Source organism: Curcuma longa, chromosome 15 (genome assembly GCF_044706935.1).
Source record: "Curcuma longa cultivar G26 ecotype Majalengka, Jawa Barat chromosome 15, ITB_CL_G26_1.1, whole genome shotgun sequence".
NCBI lineage: Eukaryota > Viridiplantae > Streptophyta > Magnoliopsida > Zingiberales > Zingiberaceae > Curcuma > Curcuma longa.
In genome coordinates, this window is record NC_133875.1 from 6,224,359 (window position 1) to 6,241,263 (window position 16,905).

The following is a 16,905-nucleotide window of genomic DNA, read 5'->3' on the forward strand; positions in this document are numbered from 1 at the left end:
TAATTTACTGATATCACCCTTTACTAATTAATTTGAGTAAACCCTTTGTGGTTAACAGAAATGCCCCTATAAATTATGTATTTTTTAATTCAACCAAGCCTAAATAAATTTACAAAGTTTCATTGATTATAGGTGATTATGTATTATGCTTAGTGACTAATTAACCCTTGGGATATTATTGAGTTGGCTATTGTAGGATAAATATTACTACAATGAGCAAGAGTTGAATCTCAGCGAAGTCAAAAAAAAAATCTTTCTTTATAATGGCTAACTATAACTTCTCGATTTATCTCCTCATAGATAATCGTGAAATTGATCTCATGTAAAACTACTAAGATGATAGATTTTACTTTTTGCTACAAAGTGATTAGTGACTAATTAGAATGCTTTGATATTTGATAATTTATTTACTTAGGATACCCTTTAATTCAAATAATATCAGGCTTTATTGTTCATCTATTACTAGAAAGAGTTATTAAAAAAAAATTTAGAATCATGTGAAGAAGCTTTGGTCATGGATGGAAACTATCTAAGTTTGGAGTTCACCCCACATACAATATACATAGTTCATGTATCACAATCGTTTGTTTTATTTGGAAGAATTAAGTGTAACGATAAAGTTTAGTTCTAAGTAGAGTTTACTATCCATTTTTTTTATACTTCTTATTTACATCGACTAATTTTGGGATGGACGGTTCGATATCCCATATTTTGGTTACCAAATAAATCTAGATGTGAAGTGACTACTGATAGGGCGCCTTAACGTCACTAGTTGTTCAAACTCAGCATAAGGTTTAGTTCTAAGTAGGGCTTACTATCCATTTTTTATACTAGGTATTCAGTTTATACTGACTAATTTTGAGAGGATGGTCAAACCACCAAGTAAATTTAGAAAGTGAGGTGACTCTTGACATGACACCCAACATTATAATTAATTGTTTAAACGCTGCATGCATGAGTTGAGTGAATTTTAAATCTTGATTGTTAGAAAAAAAATTCTATCACTTACCACCATACCCTAAACATTGGCATTCGACTTTTAGAATTTTTGAGTTAGATTAAATCAAACTATTGTTTGGTCAATTGAAGAGGAGTAAAAATGATTGCCAAAGGTCATTTAAGTGTCATTTGTGTGTCAAAACAAATGAGGGCTTACCAAGATTGACAAAGGTTAATGGTATGTTCTCCATTGATTGAGGAGAGTAATTTAAATTATTGCATAATGAAATCTAATAAACACATAGGCTTGGATTTGAAAGCAGTCCCCAATTTTTTTTCGTGGTTCAATCCCCAACTACGACGTATTTGCAGGAATTTTCCTCCAAATGGGGAACCCAATCAATTTTTTTTTAAAATGACAGATTGAATTGAAGATCAAATTAGGATTTATAAGTTTTTTTTTTTGAAAATTCTCATTTTAGTGAACTATTTAAGCAGTTTTCGATAACCAATATTGTACCAAATTAGATGAACTAATAGAAACCTTTTTAAAACAATAGATAAATATGGGAGCTTGGATTGAAAAGGCAAACTTAGCATTATTTGTTACTAACATTAGATGAGACTTGCTAAATTTTAGGACCTTATTTAGCCAATTCCTCCCTATAAAATCAAGTCGCTTTGAACTAATTGAATCATTAGGCCTTGAATCTACTCTACAAGGCTTAATCAAGACATTATTTAACCTAATCATTAGTAATTTCTTTTCTTTTGTGGATGATTTAGAGAGTTGTTTGCTCCTCTTTTATCTTTTTCTAACTTTGTGGTTCAAAGATGATTAAGCATTATCTTTTCTTGCCTATCTTTCTCATCCTCATTGTTCCAACTTTATCTCAAGAACTTACCGATGTAATGATCACTGTGAATGGATCTAATTTAGTGGCTGAAACCAGTGATACTTTTATTTGTGCAACTCTTGATTGGTGGCCCCCTGAGAAGTGCAATTATAATCAATGTCCATGGGGAGAATCTTCAATCCTAAACTTAGTGAGTAGCAAGACATTATTTTAATTTTATATCTATCGAAAAAATACTAACTATTCAAATTTGATGTATTTCTTTAGAATTTGAGTCATCCATTTCTTGCCAAAGCCATTCAAGGTAATCATTTTTATTTTAGTTTAATTTACATCTTTGATTGTCTTATTCTTTTAGAACTTTTACTAGTTGATCGAAACCTTAAATGACTAACTGAAATGTCAAATACCATAGTTGCATTATCGTAACCATGTTCTTTTCTTTGAATTAAGCATTCAATCCTTTGCGAGTAAGACTCGGAGGCACACTACAAGATAAAGTCGTGTATGGCTTGTCAAATTTGGAGCAACAATGCCTTCCCTTTTCCAAGAGGGATGGTGAATTATTCAGTTTTTCTGAAGCTTGTTTAAATATGACGAGATGGGATGAGCTAAACCATCTATTTCAAAAGACGAGGTAAGTTCATCATAAAGAAAATTATAATTAATAATTAAAGGTTTTCTCATGATTTGTGGTTTCAGAGCGGTTATTATATTTGGTCTAAATGCCCTATATGGGAGGCAACGTCTACAAACTAATAAGTGGGCTGGAGCATGGAACTCCACCAATGCCCGAGACTTCATCAACTACTCCATATCAAAAGGATACAATATCGATACATGGGAATTTGGTATGTCAATATTTCATACTCACAACATCTTATCGAAAAGAATAACAATAGTTGCTAATGTTAGATCCGATGGAATACACATGTATCTCTAAATTGGTATGATATTGTCCAATTTAGACCCAAGTTCTCATAGTTTTATTTTTAGATTTTACTCAAAAAAATCTGATACCAATATAGATATCTTTATTTTATAATCTCAGGATCTTTTTCATGTATTTTCAATATAGGATTTTGATTGTATTCCAACAATCTACCCCTCAAACAAAGGACCATTGGGAGCCCCTCCTAATGGTCCCAACAAACCTCTTATTGGTCCGAGTCCCAACGAACCCACTCCATAACAATCTCAACATACTCTTTAGGAGCTTTCAATCAGTCCTTTGTGAAGGTCTCCATATGGCACCACATAAATCATGCTTTCATACCACTGTTAGATTCGATAGAATCCACATATATCTCCAAAATGGTATGATATCATCCACTTTGGACCCAAATTCTTATGATTTTATTTTTGAACTTTATCCAAAAGGTCTCATATCAATATAGATATCTCCATTTTATAATCTCAAGATCTTTTCCATGTATTTTTAATATGAAACTTTGATTGTATCCCAACAGCTAAGACTTATTTATATCAGGAAATGAGTTGAGTGGGCAGGGAATAGGAGCTAGCGTAGACGCTGAGCAATATGCCAATGATTTGATCGTGCTTAAAGCTATGCTAAAGGAGTTGTACAATGATTCACATCGACAACCATTACTAGCTGCTCCAGGTGGCTTCTTCGATCGACAATGGTATGCTCAACTCCTGCAAGACTCAGGTCCAGGAACTCTCGATGCCATGACCCATCATATTTACAATCTTGGTGGAGGTGAGTTTCGATATATACTTGATACCCTTACTCGATCGATGTCAAATGAACTCATGTAATTTGTTATACAGGTGATGATCCTCACATCCAAGCTAAGATTATGGATCCTGCATACTTAAGTGGTACTATGATAGATACATTCAGAACTCTCCAACTCACTATAGAGACGAATGGACCATGGTCATCTGCTTGGGTGGGTGAAGCCGGAGGCGCATACAACAGTGGCAATCGCATCGTGTCCAACAAATTCCTTAATAGTTTTTGGTTGGTTTATTCTCAAACTCCTAGTGGTTTCACACGGTCGGTTCCATGATCATATGTAAGGACTAATCACTTGCACTCACTGACAAATATATATTCAGGTACCTTGATCAACTCGGCATGGCTTCGAGGTACAACACCAAGGTTTATTGCCGGCAAACTTTGATCGGAGGGAACTACGGCCTTCTCTGAAGTTATAAGATGGAGATTGATTGAACACTTTCGTGCCAAATCCTGATTACTATAGGTGAGATTGATTGGGGGAAAATCATACTGAAAATGCATCTTGAAAAAGATTCCAATGACTTGTGTTGATATCTTCATTTTTCATACTAGTGCTCTGCTATGGCATCGTTTAATGGGGAAGGGAGTTCTTGATGTTGAAGTTAGTGGTTCGCCATACTTGAGAGCTTATGGCCATTGCAGAAAGAAAAGGTCAGGCATCTCTGTGTTGTTGATCAACTTGAGCAACTCGACCAAGTTCGATGTGACTATCCTTGACGATCGCAACAAAACATTAAAGCATAGAAAAGAATATCACCTCACAGGAAAAGATGGCAACTGTTTGAGTCAAACTGTGTTGTTGAATGGTGCGCCATTAGAGCTCACTGAAGAGGGAGACCTTCCGCCATTGAAACCTTTGAGTGTTCCAACTGAGTCGCCTATCGAAGTGGCTCCCTTATCGATTGCGTTTGTTGTGTTTCCTAACGTTAAAGTGGAAGCTTGTATGAGCTAAAGATGCATGAAGGATGATGTTAATTTATTTGTATCACATTGGATTATGATGCAATGAAAGAGGAGCCTTGGCAGAAAATATACGACTTAATTTGCCTTATTTATCCATATCGTTAAAAGGTGCTCGTCTTTTAAAAAAATTTAAGATAATGCTCCATCTATATTTTTTGCCTACAATACTCCTCTATGTTTCACTTTGGAGCTACTTTGTATAAGCCAATACCATTTTGGAACTATTTTGTATAAAACAGCATAATCTTGAAGCTGTTTTATACAAAAATGATACTATTTTGATCAAAACATTTTGAAGTTGCCTTGGAGTTATTTTATCCAACTTTGTTTTGTAAAAACCAACTCTAAGGTAGTGTTGTTTTGTACAAAGCAGTTTTTTTTGTAAAAAAATAATAAATTGAATTGAAGATAAAATTAGAATTTGTAATTTTTTTTAATAGAAATTCTCTATTTAAGTAGCTTTCAATTACCAATATATAATTAGATAAGATGAACTAATAGAAATCTTTTTTTTAAAACAATAGATAAATATGGGAGTTTGGATTGAAAATGTGTTTAAAACTTAGCATTAGGTTTGTTATTTGTTACGGACATTAGATGAGAATTGCCCGATTTAAAGATAATATTTAGCCAATTCCTCTTGTAAAATCAAGCAACTTTGAACTAATTGAATCATTAGACCTTGAACCTACTCTAACACTTTTTAATATTACCAAGACACATATTTTTCTTTCCTTTGAGGATAGTTTAGTGAATTGTTCTTTCTTTTTGTTGTGCTTTTTATCTTTTTTTAACTCATCTTTTCTTGTTTATCTTTCTCATTCTCATCATTTCGACTTTATCTCAAGAACTTACACTGCGAATAGATCTGATTTAGTGGTTGAAACCGATGATACTTTTATTTGTGCAACTCTTGATTGGCGGCCTCTTGAGAAGTGCAATTATGATCAATGTCCATAGGAAGAATCTTCAATCCTGAACTTAGTGAGTAGCAAGCCATTATTTTTATTTTATATTTGTTGAAAAATATAATAACTATTTTGATTTGATGGATTTCTTCAAGGCTTGAATCATCCTTTTCTTGCCTAACCCATTAGAAGTAATTATTTTTATTTTAGTTTAATTTGCATCTTTGATTGTCTTATTCTTTTACAACTTTCACTATCAATCAAAACATTAAATGACTAATTGAAATGTCAAATATTAAACACTAACACAAAGGAGACAAATTGAAAAGTCCAAATATTAGAGCTCATACTTACATCATAGTAACCATGTTCTTTTCTTTGAATTAAGCATTCAATCCTTTGCGAGTAAGACTCGGAGGCTCACTGCAAGATCAAGCTGTGTATGGCTTGCCAAATTTGGAACAACCATGCCATTTTAAAAAATGATAAATCCCAGTCATTTGGTCAATGTTGAAACAAATGTCATTCTAAAACCTTTTTGCGGTTCAAAATTTTTTGAGTTGATTTAAATCGAACTTTTATTTGGTCAATTGAAGAGGAGTAAAAATGATCGTGATCATTTAAATGTCATTTGTGTGTTGAAACAAAAGAAGATGTACCAAGATTAACAAAGGTTGTTCTCAATTGATTGAGGAGAGTTGAATGGACTGAGTAACCTAATAATTTAAATTGTTGCATAATGAAATCCAATAATATATTTTTCACATTTTTGTAAAGATGTACTCCATTGTGAAAAGCTTGACGATGGATTTTAATTGGGGTGTGGAACAACGTTATACCAATTGTATCCATCCATGATTTTTTATTTTATTTTTTGATATACGAAATTTGATATTTGTTTTTATTAATGACAATTATATTGAGTTGTGAATTATATGAAAAATTAGTATGCATTATTCCTATTCCTCTTAGTTTGCCCTTCCAAAATTGAGTGAATTATTTTATAAATAAAAAAAACAACTAGATGCAACAGCTCTTGCCAATGTAGAATCTTAAAAAAAAATTACAGACCATATTAAATTTATTATACATAATCTTATCGTGCATTGCAAAAGATTGAAAACAAAATACAAGTGAGAAAGAAACATATATAATATGTTGTTTTACTTGGAGAGAAGATGAGACGGAATAGACAATTAAGAGCATGAAAATGACCAACCTTCTCTTTCCTCAATCTACTTTTCTATCACTTCTTCAACTCCCTATTTCTTCAAGAGTTCAATTAGCCTCCCCACTCGCGACCAAACACGAGTTACTCATGCAAGAGCCGCTCGCAGAGGAGATGGGAGGTGTTAATGAAGGTGTGGGGACGAGATGGTGATGAAGATGAAAAGCTCATAAGTACTTGCTCCAGCATTATAAGCAATTAGAATGGCGACCAAGGAGGTGACAATGAAGATGAGAAGCTCAAAGTTAGTTGCTCTAGCATCAGCAATTCGAGTGGAAACAGGAGTTGATCAATGACAATGAGAATCTCAAAGGCACAAGAACATGAAGAGAGAGTTCCTTTCCCCATCCATCTTCCTATCTTTCTATCCAATGATTAGACAGACCAGTACAAGAATTTTGATTAATATTCTTACACTGAATACAAAACTAGTGAAAGTTCCTGCTGTGACAATAACAATATTAAACAAAACAAAATAACGTGAAACTTTGAAGAAAAATTTCTCCCTGCACAAGTAGTTATTAGATGGAGAAGGTATACAAATTATACACACGTCGCCAAAACCAAATTAGAAAAACCAATTTTATGGAGAAGCAACATGAGAGTTCTACAGCACCTCCCGACCAGTAGCAGCATGATGATAGGAAAGCACATAAATCATCTTCCCAGAATCAAAATAGGGCATACATGATCATAAAACACAAGCATTTTGGGGTTTAACACTTTATTCTTGATCGACAATCGACACCTGATTGGGTCCACAATAATAAACTAGAATGTTCTACACGAGCATAAATCAACATTATTTCACAATTGAGATGCCAACAGGGAGTAGCCAATATTCATAGTGGGGCAGCTGTGCACATGTTAAAAACTTAATGGGTAGAACGATCTCAACAGTAGTATTTTGCTGTCATGGTTCACACAATTTGCGTAAAAAATTCCGACTGTTCTACAACCGAACAAAAGTACATGCTGCAGCATACTAATAGCGCGTTGTTTCCCATGTATAAAATAGATCCTGAAGCTCTACTTGAAACATACGGAAAGCCAAATCGCTTCACCTCTTCAATCCTGGGTTCGAGCATTAATTAAAGCTGACTGCTTATCCGTCTGGAAAGTAGAGGTATGTTGCAATTTCTTGACTCTTCCTGTGTGGCGAAAAATGTCATCTGCTAGATAATTATGTCAAAACTATGACTTCATCTACTCAACAAAGACTGTAACAATAGATATTCTAGCCATTAGGAACACCCTTTGACAAAGAACTGTTGGGTGGTTTTGATGGAGAATCCTCTCCGCTAGACTGTCTAGTTTCAGGAGCTTCAGCCAGATGATTAAGAACTAGAGATTTTGAAGAGACTTTTACAGCTAGTTTGTCCACTTCATTTGAACCCCTCTGCGCATTGTTATCACTGCAGGATGCAGTTGCAGAAGAAACAGCAGCCTTACCATCATTTACACGTATATCCAGCTTCTGTTTCTTTGTTGGCTCGGACTTCCTGTCTTTGTTCTCATGCAGGTTGGCAGACCTACGCTTGATCTTCGGAAATGTCACAGCATCATCCTCCGTAGAAGTATCAGATTTTTTTGGTGGTGGATTATAGTCCTCATCGTCATCATCATAGTCGACAAGTCCAACAGACCCAGGCCTGAGATAGAAGAAAGTTCATTTATGGTGCACAAACACTATTAATCTGTTTTTAAAAGCAATATGCCACAAAAAGTAAAGAAAAAAGGATAGATAAGTAACAATTCTTTCAATTCTCATGAAATAAAATCCAGGAATTTTGAGAATTTGAACTTTTTCAAATTTTGCTATCTAAAGAACCTGGTAAAGCATCTTCCCGCCATTAGTACTCTGAAAAGTAATAGAAGATTGACCATGCTAGTTCGAGAACAAGTATTAAACATTCAAAGTGTGAATTAAAATGTATCTGGACACCTGAAAGACGAGTGATCCTTGATTCCATTTGGCATCTTTGCTCGTGCATGCTGGTTTCTTGATTGAGAAAAACCAGCAGCTGAGTCCTCTTCGTCACTGAAGTATACACCAATATTATCCTCGTCACAGATAAAAGTTGATATTGAATAAGCAGCAGTAGCCTTACAACGAACCTGTCCTCATTGAAGTAATCTTCCTCCTCCTTTTCAAGAGCTCGTTGCTCAGTCTGACTTCTAGGTTCCATGCTGGTAGCAGCATTCTTAGTCTCCGGATTCTCCAGCAGCTGTCACACAATAAGACTGGCATTAACTAATACAATAAGTAGAAGTAATGGTCAAACATTTAAAGTAAATTGCTTCCTTATGTTAGTTGATATGATAACTTATAACTTAAATAATGCACCAAAAATACAAGGATGAAATAAAGAATCATGCCTGCTCTTGTTTGATCTTTAGGGCTTGGATAGTCCCCAAGTGTCGAAATTTCATCAGCTTATCCCAAAAAGAATCAACTATGTGCAAGACAAGAACCTTTACATTCTCCTACACATGTTTACTATAACTGTGAGAAAAAGTTTCAAAAGATACTATTGTCAAAATAAAATAGTAGGGAAATAAACCAAGAGGTAGATTACCCTTCGGATATACTCGAGAAGTTCCAGTACACCAGAATGTAACATATTGTAGCGATCACCATTCTTGATAAATGCCTCGATCACTGGTTTCAAAATATTATTTCTTGCAATATGGCGAAGAAGATGCTCGTCCTACAAGAAGCCCATATTTTTTATATTATTCGCACTATTAAAGTGAAAAATAGTTGTAGGAATGATATAACAGTGAGTTAAGTATGCATTCCAAGGTCAGCAGACTCAGAGAATACCAATATACATTGGCTGAGTTGGGGTCTGGATTGCAATAGCCAATACAATCTTGAATGGTTTCTTGGATTGTCAGGTATGATGAAATTCCAATTAAAAAAATCCATTGCATATCGAAAGAAAATGACAGATGTGGTTTGTTGCAACTCCGTCAGAAGCTTTAATGGGTGAGGTTTAGATCCAAAGGGGGAAGAGGAGCTCAGCTCTAATCATCCCATCATCAATGGGAGGAAGGTCTATGGCATTGATTGGAGGAGAGGACTCTGAAGGCAGGGTTCATTGTCTTGAGCAAGGAGCGTGGTGTGTTATCAGGTAAGTAATTAACTTTCCTGAATTAATATACATCAGGCATGGGCTATGAATAATAATAATAATGTGATGACAATAATGATAGTAACAATAACCATAATGTGCTTTACTAATGTTTTAGTTCAATTGGAGTTAATTTGGAATCAGACTGGAGTGCGATTGTGTGCGGACCGATTGAATTTTGCCTTGGGCTAAAATCGGACTTAATTGGAGGTTATATGACTAAACTGGGTTGGATTAGGTGAACTGAACCAGATGGATTTAGTTGACTTGATCTATTATGCATTAGAATTTTTGGTATAAATCCCTCCCTATCCCTCGTTCTCTGGCATGTGATTTTTCCGCCCCCTAGCATGTTGTAGGCCTCTCTTAATATCACCCACAAGCTCTCCCCCACCTTCTCCAAATCTTGCACACAAGCATATGCATACAGCACACCATTGCCACACTGCTTGAGCCTATTGTTTGCATCATCATCCTCATCACTCACCCTTGAAGCCCGGGTTGTTGTCTCTTGCCTTGCCCACATCAACCACAACATTGTCCTTGTCGTTGCCACTGCCCATCCTGAGCAGATGCACACAGTCCCTTATGTGGTCATTACCACTACCCACAAGTTTCCTCTCTGTCAGTAGATGGCCTTTCCTCTTCTCTTGGAAAATGCAGCAACATATTCTGGCTTTCTCCTTCCTTTTCTTTCTCAGTTGGTAACAGTCGAGTCCTTGTTTTCAGCATAGGCAGCCAGTCTTCTATCGCAGCATTGGCTTTTTCTTGCTGCCCTTCTTCAACATCTATGAAATTGTGTCCATAGATATAGGAACTTGCACCTTTCATGCAAGATCTTGTTTTCTTGTGGTCGTATGGAACTCTTTCATCTACCATCATTGTAGTATGCTGCTTTCTCTGTTGTTCATTTCTAGCAGCCCTCATGGTGATTGAATATCAACTATAGCGGCAAGAGGGTATCCTTCATCCACCATAATGTCCTATTTCTTGCTTTTCTGATTAATCACAAAAGAGGTAGTCTTTTCACCTCTTTTTGCCAAGTCAAAGTCAGCCATGATAAGTGTACCTAGCCTTACAAAAATTCTTGATGACTAGCCTGTAACTCTGTTGCTTACTAATTGCTCGTATATTCCTCATGGACTCTTAGTTGTTTCATTGGATATGCATCATACAAGAAGCTTTTAGTTGAATTAAAATGATTTTTTCTTATTTTTCAAGTAAATGCATGTAGAGATGAATTAATATAAATTTTGCTCCTATAATCTTTACTACTTATCTTGTTTACTTATGAAATAAGATAACATAATTAGATAAAAAATTTTAGAGAAATGGACTATAAAAAATAGCAAATATTCATTGAATTCATTTTGACGTATGCCGAAGCATACCGAGCATCGATACAATACAACATGACAAAGTATGAGCCATATTCCCTAGAAGTAATGTGTGAATTATCTGACAGTCTACCATTTAAGGACCTACAACAGTGAAGCAGAAGCTTAAACCCAACTTACTGATTAATACAGCAGCAGTTCCTTTGTTATTGTTAGTATGCAATGTTTGTTGTACTTACAAATAATCAGCCAATACTACAAAACCTTGTTGCAAAGCATATAAATAACGACTATCAGGAGATAATATGTATTTTGACTATAAGAACAGTACAAGATTACTAATAATACAAAACCCAAAAACTCACATTACAGGAAACAATAGTACGCATGAAGCGAACAGCAGACACAACGAGAAACTTCTCCCTTCTGCTTGTAAGACACAAGACTTTCTCTATGGCATTATTCACAAGAAAACTACCCCTGCGTAAATGAAGTAAACTAAATGTCTCCATGAAATAATAGGAAGTAATAGGCAAATTAACAATCTAATAACTGAACCACGTCCTCACCTTATTCTACAAGGATGATGATTCACACAGAAACATAGAAGCTCACAAATGTTAGCTAAAATTTCTGGCTTAGTTGCCGTAATAGATGCAGGTCGGTTGGTGATTGAACAGGAACTGTTCTGTGGAGGACAAGATGATGCTATGACATCCAACAACAGAGGCAAATGCTTTTCGTAGAAGATGTCTACAATTGCATCTCTCTTCAGCAAACATGGAAAGAATCAGAAATTAATAACATTAAAAATAACTGGAAAACAAAAAAAGTTTCTCTGAAAGCTAATAACTTGGGGAAACTTTTCCAAATCCAATACCTGGAAAAGATTATCAAATACAATTAAGTAAACACAAAACACATGCTTCAAATCAACACAGATCGTCTAGTTTACTGAGAAAGAATTCTATTTTGGTATCAGTCATGAATTTTATTACAACTGAGTAGTTAACATTGCATTTATTCCTTTCATATGTTACTAGAAATACTATCTTTGTGGGGATCTCCCCTTCCAGTTTTTCTGTGATTTTTTTAATAGATTCATGACATTAATCATGAATCAAGGTGATCTTGGACTGTCAAACAATTTGGAAATAGAAAATAGATAAACAAGAAAAAACCTGGTAAACAATGTCTCTCATCAACATACCTGTGAACCTGAGGTACCGTATGAGTCAATCAATATTCGAATAATTTCAAGAAACTGGCAATGCATCTCCTCTCCAAAATCTGTAATTATGCCTTTAACCTGGAAAAATTTTGATCTGAAATTCTATTTTTGCATAATATGCACCATACAACTATGATTAAGAGTAAAACAAATACAAAATCCCAAAATCGATCAATTCCAAAACTATAAATATAATATGTTGGTAAGGGCAACTAGATGTATGAAGCTCCCGCCTATACAGGATCCCGGAGAAGGATCTATTGTACATAACCTGACCCTACTTTGCAAGAGGTTGTTTCCAAGATTCGAATCCGTGACCTCCAAGTCACACGGCAGCAACTTTACCGTTGCGCCAAGACTCCCCTTCTAAATATAATATGCTAGTATGAAGATAATTTGAAATTCCAATTAAACCCAAGTCATATTATAATCTAACTAGATCTACAAATGAAATAAACACTATAAATGGTTACAACTACTCTTGTAGGTAGACCTTTAACTTATCTAACATGGAAGATCATAAATTTAAATAAGAAAATCAATTGCATAATATAGATGTTAGGTGTATTGTCAGATGAGAGACAATGGATGTAAAACTAGATTAATGAATCTTTAATTATTTATTTGGTGGAAACACATGAGAGATGAAAAAACTAGATGGAAAAAAACCACACATATCTTCTATTGTTCTTCCCAAATGTGACGGAAGACAAAAATATTAGAGTATCCAAGTCCAATAAATTCTCCATCCTTCTAGTAACAACCCACAACATAGCATATATATGTGATATGTAAAAATGCATATGTATCTCATCAGTCAGCAACCTTGGCGAGTTGCTTCTCTCAATAGCATCTCACAATAGTGGAGAATATTTAGAGAGCAAAAGCAGCATTATTGATTGAAGATGAAAACAATGAGATGGCTAATTTTACAAGTCTTCAAATAATCAGGTCTCATAAGACCGGAAAATTAGACAATTTCTTAAAAATAGTAATTGTAGAAATAAGAGAATAAAACCGAGTAAAAATTAAAAAAATTTGAAAACTAGACAATGCGCCAAAAAGGATCTCTTCATTAAACATGTTGGGATAACCAATGAACTACAACTCCAGCAATGGTTATGATAAAAAAGAGACTGTATAATGACCTGACTGACAATTCCAGCAATGGTTATGATATTGTTGACATCACTAATGGATAAATCTCCTCATTTGTATTTTTAATTCTTAGGTAAAAGAAATGGAATATATTTAGATTACCTCTATTGATTCTTAGCAACAAAACCATGTTAATTCCAACAATTTGTCTCAGCTATATGGAGCTCAACAAATATTTAAATAATTAGTTTCATGGAAGTAATTTTAAATAACCTACAAAAAGTGATAGACAGTACATCAAATCAATGATAATCTGGCAAATGCCTCTTATAGTCTCTCAAATATTAAGTTTCATAGGTAATTGGATGTTTATATGTTGCATATTAATCATATATTTAAGAGGAAAAAAAACTTATGACATCCTTCACATCACTAAAAAAGTAAAGATCTTCTAAATAATTAGCCTTTATCCAAATAAAGATATACATTTTGAAGTATGAGTGATTAGTTATCAATAGGCTCACCAATTGACCAAGAATGGTGATTCCCTCTTGTTGAAGGACATAGGACCGAAGAAGATTAGCATCTTGGTTAAGAAAGAGAATAAGGATATCTGTCCTGCATTACCAGCGGATAACTAAGTTAGAAATAGCATACACCAGTAAAATATAGTAACCAAGATTACACGATTTAAATTACCCAACAGAAACGAGCTTTCTATCCTGACTCTGCAACACATTTGTTATTATGTCAAACAAACCTTCAGTGGCAAGATCCCTATAAGAATAATCAATAATGAAGCTGCAGGAAACTAAAATGCATTTAAGAATAATCAATAATCAAGCTGCAGGAAACTAACATGCATTTATATGAATGTTAACATCAAGAAAAAGAATAACAACAGAGTGGCATCTAAAATATATAAATTAACTGATACATCAGTAACAGTTGCTTAGAAAATTATGCACCCGCAGAAACAACAGTTTGAGACTCATAAAAAGATAGTCTTTTGTGCAATCCTCATGTTAGTATATAAAAAAAAGGGCAGTCCGGTGCACGAAGCTTCCACCAATGCAGGTTCCCAAGGAAGGGTCTATTGTACGTAGTCTTATTCTGCTTTGCAAGAGGTTGTTTCTGAGACTCGAACCTGTGACCTCTAAATCACACGACAATAACTTTACCATTGCGTCAAGGCTCCCCTTCATTCCTCATATTAGTACGCTTACAAAAATTAATTTGAAAGTTTCTAAAGTTGCTGTAAATTTAAATAGTTCAAAGAAAGCTAGCATGTAGAATCACAAAACTGAGCAATTATATTTCAAACAATATAAATGTTTTTTCAAACTCACAATTCACTATCCAACTTCTAATAAAGCTGACATCCAGTTACACAATTCAATCAACATATGGGAGATTAACGGAATGGGTCAAGGCAGATGCCTATCCTTGGAAATATTCTCCATGGAGACGGAACATAATGTGTCTGTGTTGTGCAGAAGTGTCGAGGTAACAAGCCGACATGACACATGCCGATTAGACATGAATCCATATAAATCTCCTACTCCTACCCCGTGTCTTCTACTTCTTCCTCACACCTTCCTGGACAGGAGATGTAATGAAGTTCTAGTACACCAGAACCATGTATTCTTCCTTGACTCTTCTCATTGCAGTGGATGCGGAAAGTTAACCCAAGTGTCTTCTTCCTGCAGAGGAGGTAGAAAGTTAATGCTCATGCCTTCTTCATACATATGAGGCAGAATATTCCTCAGATATTTCCACTCCTCGCTTCTTCCAGCATAGGAGGTGAGACGAGGCTAGAGTCTGCTATTTCTTTTCCTCCTCCCAACTCTTACTCCATCTTCTTCTCATTTCCTACCTCCAAATCAGTGCCATTGGCACCACATGTTGGCACCATCGGCATGACATGATATAGTATCATTCTGCCCAGGAATGATACATGGGCTTAGAATGATCCTTTAAACCTTGGTTCCTCGTACACTACTAGTATATCTGAATTTACACAACTAATTGCATTACATTTTGTCCCTTTGACCAACTTATGGAAGGGGGAGTTTTTGTTGATTAACTCAAGTCCACATGAAAGGTTAGGACTTAGGAGGTTAAATTCTTGGTCAAACTTCAGGGTTTGGAATATAATATATGGTTTAATTAAGCAGTGATAATTATGCCATTCATGATTTGTATTTAGCACGTAAATTACAAGTTCTCATAACACTTTTTTATCATATGATAAAAAAAATTCCAAATATCATCAGGCAGGCAAATAACAAAGCCATATGGAAGCTGACATTTACTGTCAAAAAATAAATTGGAATAATCAAACTTCTGGCTGAGAACATACCTAAGTAATCGCAATTGCTGAACCTGCTGCAAGCTTTTACTCAGAGAACAAAATTCATGCAAGAAGAAAACCTGGAAGATGCCAAAATTATCAAATGATGTTTAAAGAAAATACAAAAATTAAACAAACACCATCATGAACCGATTCAATCTTGTGGGTAACATAGAAAACCTGTATTAAAGGGGTAGATCATAGAAAATGACAAGTTTTTTGCTTAATGGGCTTGTAAATCCAAATTGTACAGATTTTCAAAGTTGCTATGCACAAATAAGAAGAGTTGCCAGCTTAATATGGGACATGGACATTGCATAGACACTTATTGGAGGCATGCTAGTCATTCAAGCACTACCTAAAAACAAGTATCTGGTTTTCATATAGTTCATGCTTCACAGAAGTGAGTCTATATTCAAATTCTATTTTTTTTCAATTGAGACAAAAATAACAAAGGATTGAAATCTGTGATGAAATGGCAATATATAGAAAATGTGCCAAGATTCTTCTGCTTCATTAACTTACAAGTCTTTATTAGTCCATTTTCCAGAGCTTCTATGCACAAATTAGATGAGTTGCCAGCTCAACCATGGAGCATAAATATTTGAATGCATCCAGGACACTTCTTGGATTCACACCAGTAGGACAAGCTCTATAATTATCTGGTTTTTGACATAGTGATCCTGGAGAAGCACATGCTTCTTAGAATTTTTTCCCCAATAATTAGACAAATTCCACTATTTTCCATCAAAGTTATGAAACTAATGAGGATTTTAATCACTTCACAAATGATCTCACATGTTCATTCATTCTGGGGACTAGGTAACGAATTAACAGAATAATTTATAAATATATTAATGAATAGATCAAAGTTACCACTTGGTTATTGGTTATTGCTACTACAGTATGCTCCCTCATTAACTAACAGAAGAAACTTTGGATTTCGAAAATTCATGGTTATGGGCCATCGGCTCGAACCCAACTGCACGTCCCAAATTTACCTTGGTGACCGGTGGAAAATTTTTGTATTACCGAGCTGGTTACCTCCAAGGTTAGTCGGATTGTAAGAGTTGAATACCTAGATTA

The 16,905-nt window shown here is 34.8% G+C and overlaps 2 protein-coding genes across 2 annotated transcripts in view; one reads left to right on the top strand and one right to left on the bottom strand.

The window, feature by feature from the left end:
- Positions 1-1,773: 1,773 nt before the first annotated feature.
- Positions 1,774-4,516, top strand: LOC141846725 (heparanase-like protein 2). Its single transcript, XM_074734762.1, is given in 9 exon segments — positions 1,774-1,986; positions 2,064-2,100; positions 2,250-2,433; positions 2,499-2,647; positions 3,286-3,519; positions 3,591-3,783; positions 3,882-3,975; positions 3,978-4,027; positions 4,117-4,516. Coding segments are annotated over 9 exon segments (1,554 nt in total).
- Positions 4,517-7,528: 3,012 nt separating this feature from the next.
- LOC141846203 (uncharacterized) overlaps positions 7,529-16,905 on the bottom strand; it is a 41,603-nt gene continuing 32,226 nt past the window's right edge. Inside the window, exons 15-25 of the mRNA XM_074734200.1 lie at positions 15,829-15,899; positions 14,166-14,243; positions 13,991-14,084; positions 12,348-12,446; positions 11,707-11,906; positions 11,503-11,617; positions 9,243-9,374; positions 9,043-9,150; positions 8,782-8,891; positions 8,609-8,704; positions 7,529-8,315 (exon numbers count right to left, since the gene is read on the bottom strand). Of these exons, the coding sequence (XP_074590301.1) occupies positions 7,901-8,315; positions 8,609-8,704; positions 8,782-8,891; positions 9,043-9,150; positions 9,243-9,374; positions 11,503-11,617; positions 11,707-11,906; positions 12,348-12,446; positions 13,991-14,084; positions 14,166-14,243; positions 15,829-15,899 (1,518 nt within the window). The 3' untranslated portion in view covers positions 7,529-7,900. The remainder of the gene's footprint in view (positions 8,316-8,608; positions 8,705-8,781; positions 8,892-9,042; positions 9,151-9,242; positions 9,375-11,502; positions 11,618-11,706; positions 11,907-12,347; positions 12,447-13,990; positions 14,085-14,165; positions 14,244-15,828; positions 15,900-16,905) is intronic.